We start from the raw sequence: 20,796 nt of genomic DNA on the forward strand, positions 1-20,796 counted from the left end.
ACTTCAGATGATCAGAAATGTAATATGCCACTGTATTATTAAATATAATAATCTCTGTCATTTAAAAGCAAGGCATTTTAAGTCTCTTTCAACTTTSTAAGTGTTGTGTAGTTGAGCTGTCAAGTCTTAAGGAAAGAAAGAACTCAGTTTAATTCTGTCAAAGCACACACAGGATCAAGTCTCGGACCACAGAAAATACCATCTGCCAAAAGGGGGAGAGGCAGGCAGTGCTGCAGTTCATTTGCCTTGTTGGGTGATTTTTCCCAGGGATTTTAGTCACTGTAATTACCCCCTTCATTCAATGAAAAGGGTCTGTATTGAGGCATGCTTTTTTTTGCAATGTCCTGATGTTCTGGTTACAAATGTTTGCTTCAAGGACYTGTTCCTACATGAAAAGCAGCTTGCTTGTATGTTGATGGTAGGTGAAGGTTTGCTGTCTAAAGRGCAATGGAGCCTCTGAAGTTTCATTTCACTTTTGTTGAATTCGTTGTATTAACAAGTCATCTCWCTCTTCCAGAGGAATTTAAACAGAATCGGTACATGATGTAACTAAGTTTGTAAAAAATCCCTACATTATGTGTGCACCATATTCATGAATTTGCTTCCCATCTCYAGAGGATCAAAAGCTTCATTTGAAACCCAGAGGAAAGATGTGCTCCCACCACTGCCAGCCATGTCTACTGGACAGCCTGCACCAAAGTCAACCAAGATGACCCAAAAGAGACCCAGAACTGAGCCTGAYGAGCTTCCTGCCATGGATAAYCCTGCCAGGAGCAAGRGCAACCACCAGCATCCTTTGTTTGCYAAGCACAGGAAAGTGGAGGGAAATCAAACGGAACTGTCAAAGGGCATCAAAGTAGGTATCTAGGATAACTGGTGGGATGTTTCCTCCAACCCTTGGGGGCTGTGTGATTCTCTTTGGAAACGTTCTCTGTAAACACCAAAGGTGTGAGAGTCATGTTTATGCTGATCACCATTTCAGTAGGCAACTGCAAGTACAATACCAGTGTATTGCTGTAAAAATGAGTGTGCTTATAAAAGGAAAGAGGGGGTTGCCTAAAAATAAGATAACAAGTAACCTGTGGTATTGACTACAACCCAAGTATAAGCTTTTATAACTTGTTTACAAAGTAGTTGATGRTCCTTGCAGCTGGTTCTTTGCATTTGTGGGTTACAAAATTTGATTACRTGGCTGTTTGCTGGTGGCTCTGGGTGTGTGGTCTGGGATGTTCCTCTGTGTGTTTGGCCAGACTGTGCACACTCTGTTAGCTGGCTCCTAACTGCATGCTTTTTCCTGACAATTTAGTTAGTAATGGAGAATCAGCAGTTGTTGTGTGGTTAAGGTGGAAATAAGTGTGAATGGACCTTACCCATTCTGCCTTGGCTAGAGGACATGAAAAATGTGCTGCTTGCAGCCTCACTGCTCTCTTAGTCATCGTGCAAGGAAACCTGCTGCTGAATTTCTCYGTGCTTGGCAAAAGTTTGAATGGTGTTAAGCATTACAAACAGTCAGATGAGAAGCAAGGAGCAGTTGCTGGGGAAGAGAGCCTGGAAAATAGACTGTGCTTGGGATAAATAAACATTTTCACTTGAAATTTAGGTAACTTTGGCTTTGGAATTGGTTTAGGCCTATCTCTCTAGCCAGCTGTATCTCTCTGCTTTTTCAGGGATCTGCAGGTGATGTCACAAAGCCATTCCCAGTGCCTTCTTTGCCAAATGGTACCTCTAAGCCAAGRAGACCTCTCCTCAAGTTTGAAAAGTAAGCTCTTATTTGACACCCCTCATCTGTATTTTCTGAAGACATGAGGCAAGGCTGGCCATGAAACCACCCTGACTTCTGCTTTTTCATGAGCACTTCTTTGGGAGGAGGGAAAGAAGGAAAGACATGTGAGACCTGCCTTGTACTGCTTTCTCATGACTTAGCCCACCTGCCAAAAAGTAAAGGTTTACAAGAAGGCAGAGTTTTACAACAGTTCTTGGTTTGAGGGAATCTACTCTGGAAATTAGGTACCATCTCTTGTAAGCAGGCAACATGAGTGCAAATTCTTTTGGTCTCAGATGACTGTGTGATGCTGCCAAATTTATGTATGTTACAATCAAAATGTATTTATGGGACTACACTTGAGGAATGATACATGTCATAACTGCTATGTTTCCAAGAGAATGAGAAAATTAACTTGCTCCCATAGAAGCCCACCTTCTGGTGGTTTTTTATTTCTAAATGTAAGTTTCAAAATTATTCCAGCATATGTTTTTTAAGAAATCAATCAGCTCATAGCATCCTCTAGACATGAAAGTAAAACTKGTAATTATCCTGCCCTTTTTCATCTGTTTTTCCTCTCTGTCCCCAATTCAGGCAGCATTCAAAGGAATATTACATCGAACAGGCCCAGAGGCTGAAGCACAAAGCTGATGCAATGGTAAGCCTTGACCTTGTGCTAGAAATGTTGGCCACCTCTTGCACTCAGCCCTGGCACCTGGGTCCATGGGAATAAGGGACTTCCACACTTGAGAGTATGTTCAGGCCATGTGTTGAGGGGCTGTCTTTAGTTGCCAGATGCTCAGACATTTCTCTTTGATGTAAACACATCCAGAAAACAGGTTTTAGAACTGGCGTTGCTTGGGGTTAGTTTTGCAGAGCTATAAAAGAGTCCTTGGAAAACAGATGGTATAGTTTCAAGACAGTTAAAAAGGACAGAAAAACCAGGATCCTGATGGTTATTGTGTTGCTGGTGGCCAAGAYTTGGAAGTGGCCTTGGCAGATCTGATTTTCTCTGCTCTGTGCAGTTTAACAGCGTGCATGAGTGAACACATTGCCTTGCTAATTATGGCTCAGTCAGATAATGTCCATTTGCTACATTTACCTGTGAAAATGAAGGAGAAGGAATACTGCAGTGGGAAAGCCCCCTCGGACCTGGAGAAGGCAAGCCTCCAAGACCAGACAATAATATCCTAAAAAAGTGAAGATAATAAATTACTTGAGGAAATCATTGAGCAAGAAGAAGAGATAAAAATGGAGTGCACAAAGCTGATGACTGGGATCACATTATGGGGTTCTGCTGAGAACCCTTTAAGTGTCACCCAGAGGCYAGACTGGAATWATTTTCTTTCTTTAAATCTTGCCARATAGGAAGAAAAGAGAACTCAAGTACACTTGAGAGAAGTGTGTTTGGTCTTATTTGAAAAATGAGAATTTTCTTCCCAATAGACTGACAAGACTGGAAAGGCCYTTCAGTACCTGGAGGCTGCCCTTTTATTCATCGAGTATGGGATTGCCTTGGAATCAGATGTGCTGGAACCAAAGTCAGCTTACAGCATATTGAGTGACACCATAGTTCTCATCAAGTAAGTGGCATTCAGAGGGATGGCACTTTGGCAGCCTGTTTGGAGGGGAGGGCATTTTGACACACAGTTCTCTGCACAAGGTCTTATACAGGACTAAGAACTYGGGGCAGGTTTCCTGACATGCTGACCCTTTCTTGAGATAATGGCGTGCACTGTTTTTTCAAAAACTGTGGGACTTGAGAGCACTCTGGTGGCTGACAAGGTCCTGTTWATTTTGTTTCCTTAGATTCATTATGACATTGAAACCATTTGCAGACTCCTCTGTCTCTTCACATGGAAAAATCTTTGCAGTGTTACGGTGAGTAACTGTGTTCCTGTTCCTTCCCTTTCTGCTTGGAAACCTGACAGAGGGAAAGATCCATTGYTTCCAGGGGTGAAGGAATTAGTTTAATGGGAGTTGGAGTTATATTGTGGTTTTTTTTCCTTGTATAAAAACCAGAATGAACATCTCTAAAGTGAGCTAGGAGATCACAAGGGACCACATGTGGAAGGCACAGGCTTTAAAATTTGATCTGCTGGTAATTTGAGAGCACATAAGGGCTTTCACCTAAGGTGAAAGAATGTGATTTGGCTGCCCATGTTTGAGCTGTGTAACTGAAGCTGTAGCTGAACATGGATGAGGCACTTCTGGATGGGAGCTTACTCAGCCTTTGGCACCTCTGAGAGCCTGGGCACCTGTTTGTATGAAAGACCAGATAAGGCCCTTCMTCATCTCTTTCTTTTTTTCTTCCCCTTGTGATTTTCTTTCACAGTGTCTTTTTTTAATGGGGATCAGAAGGAGGTGAAATTTTGAGCTTTCTTGACTTTTCAGTAGAGTTGAGGTGTGCCTTCCTCCACCCTGGAAGATTGGTGAGGGCTGAGCACAAACACTGACACTCGAGTGTGTTTCTGTTCACAGCATGCGCTGCCAGTCCATTCTGCACATGGCAATGTTTGGYTACAAAAAAGACACTGCAATGAGGTATTCCAGACTCCTGAATGACCACTTCAAGGTAGGGAGAGGTATCAGTAAGCTGCCAGCTGGGTGGCTGTGGTCACCTGATGTCAGCTGAACAGCCCAAAACTAACCAGGCTTTTATTCCTTGCTGCAGAGTAATTTCAGAGTAACACAAGCACCTTCTCCAGGTGTTGCAAGGTAAGATTTAAAAATTTGTTGTCATGTGTCTGTAYTTTAAAGACAATAAGAGCTTTTCTGTGTGCTGTGGTCATTTTATGTGGCAGGCAGCTCCCAGGCTGTCTTTCAAATTCAGTGGCTGAGGGGAGGTTGTTTGGGCTTTGACAGCAGTACTGATTCCACTGCATGTCTTCCACCTTGCACAGGATAGTTCATTGGGAAGTAAATGGTCTCTTGAGAGCAGTGTGGAAGCCCTGTCATACCAGTAACTAAAATTAGGTTGGCTGAAGTGGTGGGGGTGTGATGAGCCAGGCTGTGTCTGGAAGGCGGCCGGCTGACCACGTTTAGCTGCCCTGGGTCTATAAATAAGTGTGTGTAGGCCGACCTGGCTGCTCTGAGTAGCTGCCAGAAGCTCCAGCCTCCATAGGAGGGGAGTTTCAGTGTGCCTGAATTGGAAGACATTAGGRAAAACTTGGATAATCTTGTGAAGACTTTCACAAGTAGGTTTAGACTATGGAAGGGTGGCCCTTTCTGATGTCTGATCCCACATTTTCTCTTGCTGAGCAGAGTCCTTCTAAATCACTTCCTAAGCCTTGGCCTTGCCCTTGAAGGACAATTGCTTGTGCTGTAGCTGAGCACATCTCACTTTTCAGCAGTCTGCTCCATGCTGCAGGCCTGGGTGACACAGGATGGCTCCTGGCATGAGGTGGCCTTGTGGAAGTATGTTCAGCTCTGAAGCTGAATGTTCATGATGGTGTTTCTTTTCTGCTGCAGAAGCACAGGCTTGCCTTCTCCCCTTTCTCCAATMCCCTCTCCTGCTGGATCTGTGAGTTCTCAGCCGGGATCAAATGATATCAACAGCATWGGCCACAACGGCATTGGCAACAGCGCTGGCTCTACTGTCACTGTCTCCTGCCATATCTCCAGTGTCACCTCCTCCTATGTCAACATCACCTCCTATATCCTCCATGCGTATGAAATTTGGGAAAAGGCTGATGCACTGGCCAAAAAGAATAAAGGTAAGTTTTTTCCCTTTGTCTTTTTTGTTTCATATGTCATGGTTATGTGCCTGTACTTGCTTCAGTCCTAACCCTCAGTGCAAGCAAGCACCATACCTAAAGATCAAAGCAGGGAATATGTTGGAAATCTCTGCCAGRGAATATTGGCAGAGATACTTGATGGTGATATATTGATGAGTGTTCCCATTAAAAGGTTGTCTTGGCATCCTCAAATGTCTAAGAGCTAAGGGATGAGCATGTCAAGTGCAGGACACCAGCCAACTCACTACATGGTAACACAAGAAGCATTAGGATTTTGGGTTTTTCTGGCTTTTCCTTTAGGGCACTGAGCTTTTCTGAGCTGGTTCACTTTGTTTAAAAACATCTTTTTGGCCCTTAGCCTTGTGTTTTACTTTTTGTCAAACTTCCAGGTCATTTTGTCTTGAAAAYGGTGAAGCTGGCTTCTCTGTCTAACAGAGAAGCTGAGCAGTGCTTGAATTTGAGTCCTTGCTGGGCACATGCCCAATATTTGCTAGTAGCAATTCCTAGAACTGCTGCAACTCTCTTTTTATTTGACAGGTTTTTTTTGTTAAAAATGTTATATTGTCCTGTGGTGCAGGCAGTGCTGAATACACAAAAGCCACAAGGTGGGTGCAGTCCAGCCTGTGACCTGCCATCCCTCGTGGCTTTTTGCAGTGTCATTTTTCAAAAAACACAATGTTTTGTGAACCACTGTGGGTGAAGAGATGACCTGTTGGCAAACTTGCAAAGGAAAATAAGCACAATGTGCCTGACTGAATTGTTGGAAGGCTGTGAAAATCCCCACACTAATGAGGCAGTTCTGAAAATCAAAAGACTTTCCAAGTCACCTTTGAATAAAGTAACTGGTTGTTGGCTGTCCTCTGAGCAAATCTCTGCTTGCAGCAGCAGTTCATGTGTAATATTTTCGATTCTGTCCTCAAAAGGCTGATAAAAGACTGTCACACAGGAGCAGTGGATGCTGCTAATAAGGCAGAGGAGTGAGTCATGGAGGAAAATGTGTGGGAGGGCAGCCTGAGCACAGCCTTGCATCAGCCAAGACTGAATTCAGCGTGCTCTGTGTGGCTGGTCCCAGTGTAGGGGGATGATTACTGGGGTACTAAATACTCTCTAGGGAGTGGATCTGTGCTGGACAYAAGTAAATACTCAAGCGGGCTTGGTGCTGGTGTCACTGCTCAGGACAGTGGAGGCATTTCAGAGCTGGAACTTACTGATAATCAGCATAATATAYGCAGAGGCACAGAGAGTGAGAATGAAAAATTAATTGAAAAGACCACATCCTTGATTCTTTTGTGCAATTTATAGGGCATAAGAAGAGCACGAAAGAGCAGCAGCTTTTAGCTRTCATGATCCTATAAACAGGGAAATYCTAAGCTAKTGGAAAGCAGCGAGTTGYAACTGCYRTCCCAGTCACATATGCAGAGCTGAAGTGCCTTCTGGAGGGTCCCTGTCAGGTCCCAGCTCCTCACTGTGATTCAGAGCAGCACTGTGATTCAGATCACGAGGCTKTGTAACAGGTTGTCTTCCAGCCTCTGATCTCCCCCAGCAAGGACAAGCTGCAGGAGTGGATGTGATGTCCCTCTCCTTTCACATGATGCTGTGGTGAGASATCAGGTTATCTTCTGCTCACTTAGATGGGGGCTTTGAACTCCTCCTATTCCCCATGGAGGGCACAGATTTTGTAAACAAAAGCAGGAAAATCAGAAGGAATGTATTCTCTGCTTCTGCATTGGCAAGTATTAGAAAGGAAGTGTTGTGCACTCTGCTTCTCAAGAGCTCCTTGCACAGCCAAGCAGAAATTTTCTACCTCCAGCTTCCATCTTTGTGTGTCAAAAAGGAGAGCTGACAATGACCAGTTTGTGAAAAGGTATTTAACAACATGGCTGAGGCTGGAGAGTGAGGGGCTGGAACAAGCCCATGCCAGTGGGAGGCGGGACATGCAGGAATGTCTTGGAAAGGCAGCTGCAAAAGAATAGGTGTGAGAATTTCCCACAGCTCGTGGTCACCTGCACAGGGGATTGCCAGCACACAGCAGGACTTTCAGCCTGCCAACCCCTCACAGCAGGGTCGGGTGTGCTGCAAGAGCCACCTCCTGTGCCAGAGGAGGAGCAGGATGCCTGRAGTTGGTGGCAGGATAGGAGGAATKTGAGAKCTGCCTGACATGCTCAACTAGAAGCAATCTAAATCAGAACTGTATAGCCTGGCAAGCTACACAAATGGTTAAATCTGTTTGGTGGAGAAATCCTGATGTCTCCAAGGTTTGAGGATGGATGAAGGAAAGGGAYCACAGCTGTGTGTGCTTCTGGGTGTTGCTCAGGAACACTGAAATTTGACCTGTTCAGAAGCTTGAAAGGGGGCCTGTGATGTGAACACACAAACTTTCGCCCACCTACATGGAGTCTCAGTGTCCTTTAGAGTCAGGACATGAGTAGGTGGCTCAGTGTGTGCWAATGTGTTTTTCTGTTGCCTTGCCTGCTGTGCTTGTCACCCTTCCSAGCCGTGTGACACCGCTGAGCTGTCTGCACCAGCACTGTTTAACAGGACTGGCCAGCTGACTCTGCTGCTGCTCGTGGGTCAGATGTGCCTGGTCTATGAAACCAACCAAATGTTTTTCTCTCTCCCTCCTTTTTTTTTCCAGAGTTTTTTGCTGAACTCAGCAGAGCAACGAGTGCTCTGGCATTGACCAGTAGCCTGACAGACCTGGTACACTACATCAGACAGGGATTACAGTGGCTGAGACTGGAAGCAAATATGCCTTAACTGGTTCTCCAGGTGGTTAAATACCTTGAAGTTTTTTTGCACTTTTGAAGCCTCAGAAACAGTTTAATTTTTTTTTTTTAATTGTTCAACACAAAGCACCTGCAAGGGAAAAAATATTTTAAATAAAGTTGGAAGTTATCTGGTTACACTGGAAAACCCTTGAACTGTTTTTCTAGAGTAGCACTTTGCTACCTTGGAAAAGAAGAGATGGAGGATGGCACCTTCCTTTAAAATGATGAAGTGCAATGAATTGTCTAAATGGCCCGATGTATTGATGGTCTATAAACATTTCTGTTACAAATAACCAGCAGGACAATAATTGCACATGATGCTGACAAGAAGGAAATCTGCCTCCGGAGCTGGTTATGCAACATCCCTCGGTCTGCAGCAGTTGTGTGCCCAGGAAACATGCCAGAGGAGTTTTTTTTTCAAGCACAGATGCAATCTTTGGTGTCTCTGTTCTTCAGAGAGCAAGTAGCRACCTCATCAAGCACCAAACAGCATTATATTACAGGAAAAACAGCAAAAGGATCTGCTCTGCCTGCTTTCTGACCTCACCCTCCTGCTTTTGTCAGCCAGSTGACAGAATTGAGGAAGCCACTGCCATTAGTGCTGTGAATTTACTTTTCAAGTCATCGCTGCTTTGGTCTTCCTTGCTGCACTCTCACACCCATCCATGCCCTGGGCACTCCAGCTGTGTCACCGAGGGCTTGGCTCAGCTTTGGCCAAGCACAGTTGGGGTGGCAAAACGACAGGGTGTGTTTGGAATAGCTCTGCCTCTCTGCTGAGAGATGTCACAATGAGGATTCTTTGTTGKGATGCTTTCTGTCATTTCGGTGGGTGGGGGTGGAGAGCTGCACTGGTTCACTGTGATTGCTTGGACGTTGTTCTGAGTCTGAGAGATTTCAGGGGAAGGAATTGCTTCTGGTTAAGGAGGGACTAAGTGGCTGAATGTGGAACAWAAGATAAATTTCTCATTTGGGTATTTGCCTGCAACCATTGAGGGTCTTGGTGAATATCTAAGAGCAGGATTTGTACCAAAGTAGGGTCTCCTTCAAGTGGGAGACAACTCCTGTGTTCACTCAACCATACTAAAGGATGGGCCCAGTGACTTGGAAACATGTCAAAGGAACAAGAAAGGGAATAATGAGCYATTTCCAAGCATTTTTTCCTTATCACAGTAAAGGTGAAGGCAGCACCCATAGCATTTGAGTATTCAGTGAGATGTCACCTTTCTGTGCCCAAAGATTCCTTGTTGTGTGACAGCAGCATCCTGCCATCCTCGTACATGATAGTGTGCCTTAGCCCGCTGGTCCCCTCTCACAAACCTCACCTTCTCTCCTTGGCACTGCTGAAGAGAAAGGTGGAATCCCAAAATAACTGTGTGCATGAGAATGAATTATCTCCCTTTTCCACATCATTTCACGATGGAGGAGCAGGTCTGCAGCTGTGCAGCAGTACCCCTTTGTAAAATACCTGCCCATGGGTTTGAGGCTCATGAAAATGGACAGGAAATAAATATCAGCAAAAGGTCYRCATTTCCAAAAGGAGTTTCTGTAGAAATGGCCCTGGCCATGGGGAAGCCTGGACTCCTCTTGGCTCTGAGAGGAGCTGGTGGGAGCATGCTGGTCCCAAGAGCAGGGGAGCTCTCCTCTCACCTTCCCTGGCAATGCAGGACCACCAGGGTCATGGCTGGGCCATTCKGAACCTTGAAGGGACTGGCTTTTTMAGTTCACTTTGTTGAAAGTCTCAGAGAATTTCAGGGATGAGCTATCCTAAGAAATGGAAGAAGATCCCCTTCCCCATTTTACCTATTGAGCTTTGCTTGCACTGCTCCTTCCTGGGGCAGCAACTGCTCAGAGTAAGCCAGGGACAGAGAAGGGCTCAGCATTAACTGTTTTGTTCTCAGGAAGCATGGGGATGGGCAGCCAGCCTGGAGGCTGATGTGCACTTTGGAATTCAATCCCAGACTGGAGGATCGATGCCACCTTYGGACTTTGTCTCCAGACAAAGCTATTTCTAGGATCACCAGCTAAGGAGGAGGAGGAAAGACGAAAGCTTTATTGAACCTGAAAACCACTGTGGGAGCCCGCAGGAATCGTAGCATAGTGTTAGGGGACAGGGCTGTCCCGGTACTCCCGTTCTGTGTGTCCATGTCCCTCCCTGCTGTCAGCCCAGGCTCCTGCTGGAGAGGCACTTCCCCCTGGTGCCAGGGCTGCTCCTGTTCCCAGGACAAACTCCCCTGGACTTTGGGGGAAAGGAGGTGACAGGCAGTTTGTGTCACAGGTCTGTGGGCTCTCACTTCGAAAGCATCCTGTGGAAGTGTCGCTACCAAGCTCCACAGCAGGAAGGTAGGTTTTGTTTCAGGACATGGAGAAGACTGTTTAAATAATAGGAAATTTTTTTTAAAAGCCATCATATTTCAGCCTTGAGCCAGGTCAGAGGCCTGCAGAGGGTTAGGAAAGAAGCTCATCATTTTCACATGGGCCTATTCAGGCCTTTAAAAAAACAAACAAAAATTAAAYAAAWACAGAATACAAAACATAGCAGTGGAAAAAACAGCATTTGCCATTAAGAAGCAAASCATTAATCCAAGGAAAACCAGGGGTGATTGTTGAATCCCAGAAGGAAAGGAGGCAGCTATGGTGGCAAAGCAGCATCATTTCCATGCAATATTTATTTAAAAGAAATAATAATACATGTGTTGAAATTGTCAAATGTTCTATTTTTAAGATGCCATTTATTTAATAGTTGAAAACCCCACTTACATGGAGATCRAGATCTGAAAGTCAAAGTCTGACTGCAATGTCCTTGTTTTTGGTTTTGTCCTTTCCCCTCCCTCTTGGTTCCCATGATAAATCTGTACATCTTATTTTGGGGAYGTATGTCCCTCTTGTATATAACCTTTTCTGCCCTGTGTGTGWTGGAATTTCTGAGATGGTTGATTCATATGGGGGAAATAAACAATAAATGAATATTTGTTATGAGGTGTTTCAAGAGTCTTTGTTCTCAGCTTCTTGCAGAGAAATTCTAGGGTAGCTCTTCTCTGAATGGCCTTAGTGTTTCCCTTCTGAATGAGTTTAGGTATGAATTTCTGTACRAGAAGCCTCTTGTTCGCTTTCCTGCCCTGTTTGTTGCCCCTTGCCCTTTTCTGAATGACCAAAAATGCTGCAAATATAGATGCTCAGAGTGGCAGGAGCATCATGACTCCAGACATGTTTCTCCTATCCTCCCAAAACCCATCCAGGGAAGGCTGTGCTGGGCCAGCCGCTGACAGCCAGCAGAGCCTGGCACTTGCGGACAGGAACATCCCACAGGTTGGTTTCAGGAATTCTTAACAAGGTAAGCAAGAAAACCAGGMGACAAAGCCCAGAAGTGGTGGCTGAAGGGTCCTGCTCTGTGTCTGTCACAAAGGTGTTGTAGGGCTCGGTTGTGGATTGGTTTCTCAAACACTGTGAGGAGGAAGGGAATCCCACAGGATTCCATGTCCTGTGGTAGCTCTGTGTCTCATTGGCTATGCAAGGGSATCTCTTTGCTGTGGCCTTACACTTCTTGTATAAAGCTTTTCCTACTTTCTGTTTCCTGTCAGGCAGTGTAGCTGTTCCTTGGAAGAATGATTTTGCCATCCGTGTGCAGTATTGGGATGTAATCTGTGTGTGTCATTYGGGTCTGTTCCACAACAGGCAGGATGTTTGCTAATAATGGATGTGGTGTTCTCATGCCCTGTGTAAATTGTGGAGGATGCTGAGCCCTGCTTTAATACCCACTGGAAATGCTGCTGGTACAGATGCTGTGTGTGGGAATGCACTCGTGGAGGGAGGGTTAATTTTGGGGTGCGATGGAAATGGGGTTGAACGTGCCAGCTGGGAGGGCATCCAAAAGCCAGGCAGGGTGTGGGGCTGGAGCAAGTGTTGGCTGCCCTGCTGGGCTTTCTGCCCAGGGCAGTGGCCCCCRTGGGCCAACACAGCCAAAAATATTTTTCCAATAATACTTTGTTGCCATGTCTTTAATTATTGAATCTTCATTGGCCAAACCTAATTTTGCATCTCTGTTTAATTTATTTTGAGATTTGTTATTGATTATAGATGAGTTTGCATTCTGTCTTTGGCTTGGTTTATCCTTTTCAAAGACAAATGTCATTTTTGGCAAAACAGCTGAATTAAAGTCGATGGCACTTTCTCAGCCCTGTGCCACTCTCCGAACACTAAAATAACCCCTTGGCAGCCTGTGCTTTCCTCACATTAATTGTAGTTCAGCAGCCCCTGTCACAAAGAACCAACACTGTTCCTGGGCCATCATCAGCCTTTCTGAATGGTTTTCCATAAACTTTGTGTTGCTGAAATTTGTGCAAATTATGAGAGCAGTGTGCACTCACTGTTGCTTTGTGATGTATTTTGTCCAAGTTCCCACTGGGTTTTCTTCCTCTCCTACTCAGTATTGCTGAGRTYAAGGGTCTAGCACTTCATGTTGTAGCATTAAGGCTGTGTTTTACACTGTCAGAAGCATATGCAAAACTTGTAGATTGTTTAGGGAAATTCTTGATTTTACTGTTGGACAGTCTCATATGAAGAAATACTTGTAAATGGAAAAAATAGTTCAGATATTTTTCAGTTTCCAAGTAATAAAATGCATCTGTTTTTCACTTGTTGCATATGGGGCTTTTGCCTCAGATTCCTGCTATACTGTTTCACTTGGAAACTGTAGCTGTTGTAAATTCAAGTCTTTGTTTAAATTTTAATTTGAAAGAATCAGAAAATACTGCCAGCTTAACAACAGACAATATAGTGCCTTGGGAGTAGTTGGAATTGCTTGGACCAGGGAGACCATGGGCAAAAAGTAGCTGGGCTCCAGACCAGGACATGAAATGCTGTGCAGGCAGATGAGAACTGGGGAGGCATTAGTGCTGTATATCTAGAAGCATAAAATCTTTTCTAACCCTCACAGCTGTGAGAACGAGCCTTTTTCTTGGAGCATGTACAGTGCTAAGTGGAATACTCAGCTGAGTGCAGGTAGTAGATTAGACTAAACAGTCTGGCTGTTAGTAAAAGGGGAAGAGAAATCTGAATATCACGGRCACAGCATTTATTTTAACACACTAAACCTGTCTCTTGACAGCCAGTGATGATTATTAAACAAGAGGCAAACAKTTCATTGCTTTTCTGTAGCCTGTGGAGGAGAAGAATCACTCCAGACAGAGGCATTACTTCCCCCTGCTGTTATTTTRTGTAAGGGCAAGATTTGCYCTGGAAAACAGAAAATCCCACACTRCAATTTGGTAGCTKCCATAGCACAGTTCAGACATGTTACTGGTGCGTCACTGTTCCTCTCCAGGGATTCCTTGGCACGCTGGGAATGGGACAGACCATGCCATGCACCACAAGCGTGCAATGGCTGGTGGCAACTGGGAAATGGCAAACTTGTTTGCATGTACATTGGTAARGAAATAAATGTGGAATTTTTWAAAATAWMTTTTTTTTTAAAGTACTCCAAGGGCAAATTCATTCTCCTAATAAATCCAGCAGTAAGCATGTGAAAATGGGACACAAGAGCTTATATCCTTTAAAACAATAGTGCATGTTTAAAGCTGAGAATTAGAAAATTTTATRATAAAAYAAAAAAAAAAGYGAAATGAAACYTCTGATTTTATTTTCAGTGACTGCAGAAGCTCAGGCTGGGAAACTGAGTTAGGTGGAAAGAGGCTGGGCAACAGCTATGGTGTCTCAGATCTGGGCAGGCAGCAAAATGTGCTGTTACTGTTGTGATTGGAAACCATCCCAAATAGGAATTTAATAAGGAATTCCCTCTTTTCACAGAAATTTTTAGAACGTAGAGTTGCAGTGTAGCAATCAAATGTGAAAGAAGATTATGCAGCTGACACGTAGTCAGAGCAATGGAGCTGCAGGGATCTGCTCTCATGGAAAAAATCATCTGGTAATTATTTTCCAWCACCAAGATGAACAAATMATCTCCTTGATTTGTTCAGCAAAGTAGGATTTCCCAGAATTTATGATTTGTACCTTATCAGTGATACAATGAGTTTAATTTTTTTTTTTATTAATTGTGTCTATTTGACTAATAGATTTAATACCACATTCATTCACCACCTGATGGGCAGAAGCCTTTTCTCACATGAAATCTTTCAGGAATCAGCTGTACTTTGAAGAAAATGTAAAGAATCTGTGAATCACAGAGATTAGTTGGTCTGCTGTGGTGTTACACTGGCTACAGAATTCCAGGGTCAGTTTGTTTTTCTTATCCCACTAACCAATAATTTACATGTGAAATTCTTGTTGCAGAGGCCCTGCTCCAGGAGTGCTCCAGTCTGGACTGGTAAAGAGCCTCCCTGAGTCTCCATCCCTACTCAAAATGCACAAGTCACATAATTTAATTTCTTGCTACATTTTTTCACTGAATGCCTGAGCCTGCAGCATTTGGACAAAGCTGCTGCACATCTGGCCCTGGTACCTGAGCGCTCCCTGAGTGGCTCCTTATCAGCTGCTGGCAGGGAATGGGGGGTTGGTGCCATGGCTGTGTCCTGATGTTGGGAAGTGCAGCCCCCACCTGTGACACCTGGGCATCTGCCAATGGCTGAGCCCACCTTCGGGCAGCACTGGGAGGGGCATGGCAGCATGGATCACACACGGACCCACTTGCATTTTGTGGGATATTCCTTGTTGGAAAGCCTGGCTGTGCAAGGTAATTCTCTGCTTGTCTGGAAGGGAGGGAAAGGGCTGGCACTAATGTCTCCTCTCCCTTCTACCACTGTAGATCAACAGGAATGGCTTCAATTCTTACAAGTGCCTTTGCAAGCTGAGAGTAAGAAGTCGTCTTTCCAGGGAAATTGCAGGTAAGGCTGGAGCTGCTGGGTGAGGCTGAACTGAGAAGAACCGTGTCTGCACACAGGAGTGAGGTGAGAGCTGCTGGGACAGGGAGCTTACCCTGGGTCAGGTAACTCCTGACTCCAGACTCAGTCAGTCCTACAGCTGAGCTGTCATAGCCAGTGACTCCAGGGGAAGATGGTAAGGCTCCGTGGAAAAACCCAAAATGCAGAAATGAAGCCAAAGTTATTGGTTAATTATTTTTTTCAGTTTTAATAATCCAATATCTCCTGTGACTGTACACTGAGATGTCTCTTCAAACAATTTCATGTGTGTAAAGACATCAAGTTCTTGCCCATAAGAATTTCATGCCAATGTTTGTGGCAGCAGTGTTGAAGGGAAGGGAAGCTCTTGAGAGGGTACATAATGTTTATCTTTCCAAGCACCTTCCATGTTCCATTAGAGCAGTTGTTTGCTCGTGGCTTGATGAAGAAAGGCAGAAAGAAGAGGAATCAAGTCCAGTGAAGGGATACAGAAATCAGTTTGGCTAAATACAGAACTGTAAAAAGCCAGGGGAGAACCTCTGGAACAGAAGCTGCCGGTCTGGAGTTCCCTGTATCTGTTTTCCTGAGGTCTGCACCTTTGGATTTGGCATTTGAGTAAATGCCCCCCCAGCTGCCCCCAGCCCCATGGATTAGGAGGCACTCTTGGCTCACCTGGTGTGGACAGTTTATTGTACTGCCCGGTGTGCACTTCCTCAGCTTTAGGGAATCTCTTGATTAATCTGTGCCCAAGTGTGTGAGACAGAGCTTGGCTCACGAGGGTACAGTGCAGGTGGATATCAGCTGCAGCTCATGGTCAGGAGGTGATCACCGTCTCCCCCAGAAAGGCTGATTCTGTTTCACCCTCCAGGGGTTTATTTTTGGTAATAAATGGAGCATGTGCTGCTCTGTAGTGCTATTTTTTTCTCTCTTCTTTTTGAGATGTAGTATTGAGCATTTCAACAGCACTTAATGATGTGATCGTTATTTAAGAGCTTAGCAACTACAGAAATTGTCATCTGCCACCTCTTTAAGCAGACAAACCATTTCAGGCCATGTCCGACAAATGCCAGATCTTACATGTAAGACACTGTAGGGTACGGCAAAAGCTCAGCTGCCCTTGTGCTTGGATTCTGCTTGTCTTAACAAGGAGAGGAAGGTTTTAATCCAAATAATCCTCACTAATGAGCTCAGGCTACAGTTAGAGGTTCCTCAGTTCTGCATTTTCCTTTGCTAATGTATCACAAATTTCTAGAGAGGAATGCGGTGTTCTCACCTGGAGATGCCAGGAAGCCTCTGCCAGATTCTCAGACATTGCACTGGGACACACAAGCCCTGAAGCAGTGATACCAAGCTGTTTTCTTCTCACCTGTCCCTACAAATGTCATGATCTTACTAAAAGCTAGAGGACTTCTAAAAAGGAAAATTTTCTATGGGCTTTGAGCTCAAGTTGGTTTGCACAAGAACTTACTTCAAGGCCTTGACTGAACCTAAAATGTTCCTGTCCTTCAAAAGGGAGTTACATAAATCAAGATGCTGTCTACTCCCATGCTGGTTTTCCTTATTCTCTTCTTGGCTCTGCAAAACATGTGTTCTCCAGTTTACTGAAAGGAGAAAAACTGCATTTTCTTTCAGCTGTACAAGGCAGCAAGGCAGGGCTCTGCATCTTCCCCTGACCACCAGGAAAGAAGAAAGMTTTCTGGCACCCCATTAGGAACACCCAGAGTCGTGATGTTCCCAGTGGTTCATACAGCAGTGTGCAGGGCCGGGTTTCATTTGTTACTTTTCTGGCACACTCTCGTTCTCTGTTGGCTGGATCAGCAGTATTTAGCAATTGTTCCTTGCTTACGTGGAAATAGTTCTTGGATTAGAATTCAGTCTCTCTGTGCAGTTAATTTGTTGAACTGTGTGGTAAACGAAATGTTATTTTGCTCTTAATCATTGTTAACAGAAACATAACCATGATCAAACTCTCTTGGATATACATACAATTTTCAATATAATGTACAACAAAAGGCATTGTATTAAAAATTCGTATTGAGTGTCAATGGTTTTAGTTGCAATCTATAAAATTACACTTAATGAGTCCCATAATGTTTCACTTACCAGTGTCTCTGACTGTTACAAATGCTGAACCAGGAACTGCCAAAGGAATATTGCACTGACAATAATAATAATAATAATAATAATAATAATAATAATAATAATAATAATAATAATAATAATAATAATAATAATAATAATAATAATAATAATGTAATAATAATAAAAGTGTTCATCGCAGTTGTTCCACATAATCCTCCATAACTTGCTGTTTCCAAGTTTGTAATCCTTTGATGCTTATTTGGCTACAAAATGAAAGCCTTGTCTCCAGATAATGAAGGAAAGGAAGGTTGTCCTGGGCCATTTGAAACCTAAGAATATTTGATTCTTTCATTGTTTACAGCTAGACTTGAAAAGGATCAAAAAGATTTTTGCAGGAYCAGCTTAGTGTAAAGGCTTCTTTCTGCCTTGTAGCACAGGCAGTGACCATAAAGAAGGTATTATCTTTAGGAATCAGTTACACAGCCATTAAAGCAAACTAGAGATTATTTCATACAACAGGAGCAGGGAGTGGAGAGCTTTTTCAATATGGAAATAGCTTTGGATGTATAAACCAGAAAGCTTAAATTTACCAAAAAAAACTAAGTTCTCTGTTTACTGAAAACTTCAGTTTTTTCATACTCTTCTACACCTGTTCTGGAAATCAACAGACACCCAGATTGCCATTAATGACTGCACTTGATTTCCTTCAGGAAGCCATACCTAATTATCCAAATGGAACTCTTAAGGCACAACGGAGTAAAATAGATTGGAAACATTTTCAGCTGAGTTTCTCCATTTGGATTAACTCCATTGGAATGAAATTTCCCTGCTCTTAGGACCTGAAGTGAGTGTTTTAACATACAGAAATGAAGAAGAATTCCACCAAAAAGGCTTCTAACAATCCTTACTATATTTTGTCGTTTTCAAAGGTGCATCAGCACAAAGCAGCAGGATATACAAGCAGCTAAACCCAGAATATCCAACGCTATTGAGAAAAGAGCATTTGGATCCCACATGGAAGAACACAAGAGACAGTGGCTTATTAGGAATGGTGAGTCCTGTTTCTGATGGATTCGTGTCTGCTCAGATGAACTGAAGCCAAGATTGAAACAAGGACAAGGTTAAGGCACTCGATACATAATTTGAAAGGAATTCAGACCTACTCTGTTGGCTTTTAACTGGGACTCACTTAGTGAGAGAAGCTTATATTTCCTGATCAGACCCCAGAATCAGGGATGTGTTCTACCTGAGTCAGTGGCCTTGGGAAAGGTAAGCAAGATGTCAGCAGAGTTGGGGGTTACACCAAGACCAAGAGAACCTCCTGATCCAGGGAAGGGGGCAGAACTTGTGCTGAGCTCAGGGTCAGCTTGGTAGGGAGATTCACATGTGGGATCTTGTTGTGAGCAAAATGTGCTTTTGGTAAGGAAATTCAACTTCAATCACAATTGAAAGTGGGCTTTCCAATGACAAAAGCATTTGAAGAATTAAGATCAGAGAAGAGAGAAATCAGAGATCCAGTCCAAGGCTAGGACCAGGTTCTGTGGGAAGGAAATAGAAAGGATTTCCTAATGATCATAAGCAGCCACCTGAACTGCAGTTTTAAATATGAAGGACAGAAAACACCTCTTCTATAGTGGGGGAAGAGAAAATCTCCATCTAAACCAGTGAATCCTGTCCATTCCTGATGGACATAGATCTTTAAGGTCTTACACTAAAAAGCAACAGGAGAATGGAAAGATAATCTCCCGAGCTCTGTTATATATGGAAAAAAAGCTACTAAAAAGGCCTCTTATCCTGATAATTGCTATCAAAAATCCTGTGTATTAACAGGATATGAAGTGCTAGAAAATCTTCACTGTGTTTTTTTCACTGCTCATTTGATAGCTCTCAAAATACTCTGACTTGGCAAAGGGTGGAAAAGTCACGATCTCACAAATTGCTTCCAAAAAAAAAAAAGAAAAAGTGATTTATGACAGATTCTGCTTGCTTCTATTTACAGAGAATCCTGCAGCTAAGGGAAATTGATATTGGCACTGATACCTTCAAAAATGCTACCAAGGGTGAAAAGGAGCCAACAACAGCACAGCTACAAGAAGGTGTAATTAGAACTGGCTGCAAGGTGGATATGTAAATGTGTGTATTCTGTATCACAACCACTCACAGTGATGCAAAACATTTGAAGGAAAAATTATTGTTGCTACTGAGAATATTTTTCTCAACTTCTTTACACAAACCTGTGTAATTCACAAAATAATTTACAAATTATTATAAAAATCCTGCAAAAGCTGTGCTGTACTGTTACATGGAAACACCAATTTCTGTTTGTTGCTAAAGATAGGCAAGAGAGCTTCTGACAGATGCTCTTTGACAGATGTCGAAGTACAACATGTTCAGCAGAGACTTTCACCTGCCTCTGGTTTGCAGACTGAGAAGTACAAATCATGTGTGACATGTCATCAGCTGATAAAGCGCAGGACAAGATGTTTACTCCCATTTTGTTGTGGGGTTTTTTTTTCTGGTTTATTCTTTTAGTATGAGAGTTACTACTTTTGTAACAATAATGTTTGCTAAGTAAACTATTATGCTTCTTAGCTGCACATTTTTCTCTGTTAAAGACATTTATTTTCTTGAACTTTTATTTCCTCTTCTAAACACTGACTTCCCATTTAAACATGAGCTTATATACCAAGATTTTTACCTTAATAAATACATACATATTTATATTATATATTGGTTTGTGCCCTTCTAGCTTACATGCATGGCTGTAATTTTTAAAACATTGTTACTAAGCTGGAAGTTTTTTTGCCTTAAGAACACAATGATACAAGACATTAAGACAGTTAAGTGTGACCATGATACATGTTGCAATTTGATTTCAGAAGGAAGCATGAGAAGGAGGAACACTGAGCTGATAAATTGCTCTTATCTTATTAGTCTTTCATAAATGCTTTTTTTCAGCTGTTTTGCAGACGCTTGATCTTTAGCAGAACAACTCCTTTATTTCAGCTAGAACAAATAATGGCTTTCCCTTTTAACTGGGATTATGTTATTACAATCTGTCTGGTTCCTCACTTGTGTCAAAATGCTCCTCCAAATAATTTGGACATGGAAACTGCTTATTCCATGTATGGAACCGAAACATAGGTTGATGTGCATGACTGAAGCTATAAGATAGTGGGTTTATGCCACAATCCACAACAATCTTTTCAGATTCTGCCATGGATAATGACAATACTCACACCAAAGTTCCTCCTGAAGGGGAAAAAAAAATTCTAATATGTGATGTCTAAGCATGTGAGACATATGCCTGCACACTTACCTTTCCAAAACACAGCAGGCCCTAATATGACACTCAGCCTTTCCAAAACCAAGGTTGCACAAACCCTTTTGGGTTATCGGGAACTGACAGTAATTCTGGCAGCCAACACYGCCCTCCAGTGTGGGTTGTGTTAACTTCATTTTGCAATGGCTTCCTTCTTCAGGGTTAATAAATGCATTTGGGGTGCATTGCTGAATGTGTTATCCCATGACTGAATTTATTTTAAGATAAATATTTCCTTTATTTTAAGAAAATAATTTTTAAAGCTGTTGTTTAT

General features: G+C 43.1%; 1 protein-coding gene and 1 long non-coding RNA gene across 2 annotated transcripts in view; both read left to right on the plus strand.

Annotated features, from left to right (window-relative positions):
- The window catches only part of AFF1 (ALF transcription elongation factor 1), a 69,932-nt gene extending 58,626 nt beyond the window's left edge, over positions 1-11,306 (plus strand). The window contains exons 13-21 of the mRNA XM_057379639.1: positions 616-856; positions 1,668-1,759; positions 2,357-2,420; positions 3,209-3,345; positions 3,572-3,643; positions 4,244-4,337; positions 4,437-4,480; positions 5,234-5,478; positions 8,135-11,306. Of these exons, the coding sequence (XP_057235622.1) occupies positions 616-856; positions 1,668-1,759; positions 2,357-2,420; positions 3,209-3,345; positions 3,572-3,643; positions 4,244-4,337; positions 4,437-4,480; positions 5,234-5,478; positions 8,135-8,256 (1,111 nt within the window). The 3' untranslated portion in view covers positions 8,257-11,306. The remainder of the gene's footprint in view (positions 1-615; positions 857-1,667; positions 1,760-2,356; positions 2,421-3,208; positions 3,346-3,571; positions 3,644-4,243; positions 4,338-4,436; positions 4,481-5,233; positions 5,479-8,134) is intronic.
- Positions 11,307-17,348: 6,042 nt separating this feature from the next.
- On the plus strand, positions 17,349-19,394 carry LOC130581509 (uncharacterized). The gene is made up of 3 exons (XR_008966214.1): positions 17,349-18,044; positions 18,130-18,251; positions 19,200-19,394. It is a non-coding gene; the product is annotated as an uncharacterized LOC130581509 (long non-coding RNA).
- Positions 19,395-20,796: the final 1,402 nt, after the last annotated feature.

Source organism: Malurus melanocephalus, unplaced genomic scaffold, assembly GCF_030028575.1.
Source record: "Malurus melanocephalus ecotype Western Australia unplaced genomic scaffold, MMel_1.1 scaffold_413, whole genome shotgun sequence".
Lineage (NCBI taxonomy): Eukaryota > Metazoa > Chordata > Aves > Passeriformes > Maluridae > Malurus > Malurus melanocephalus.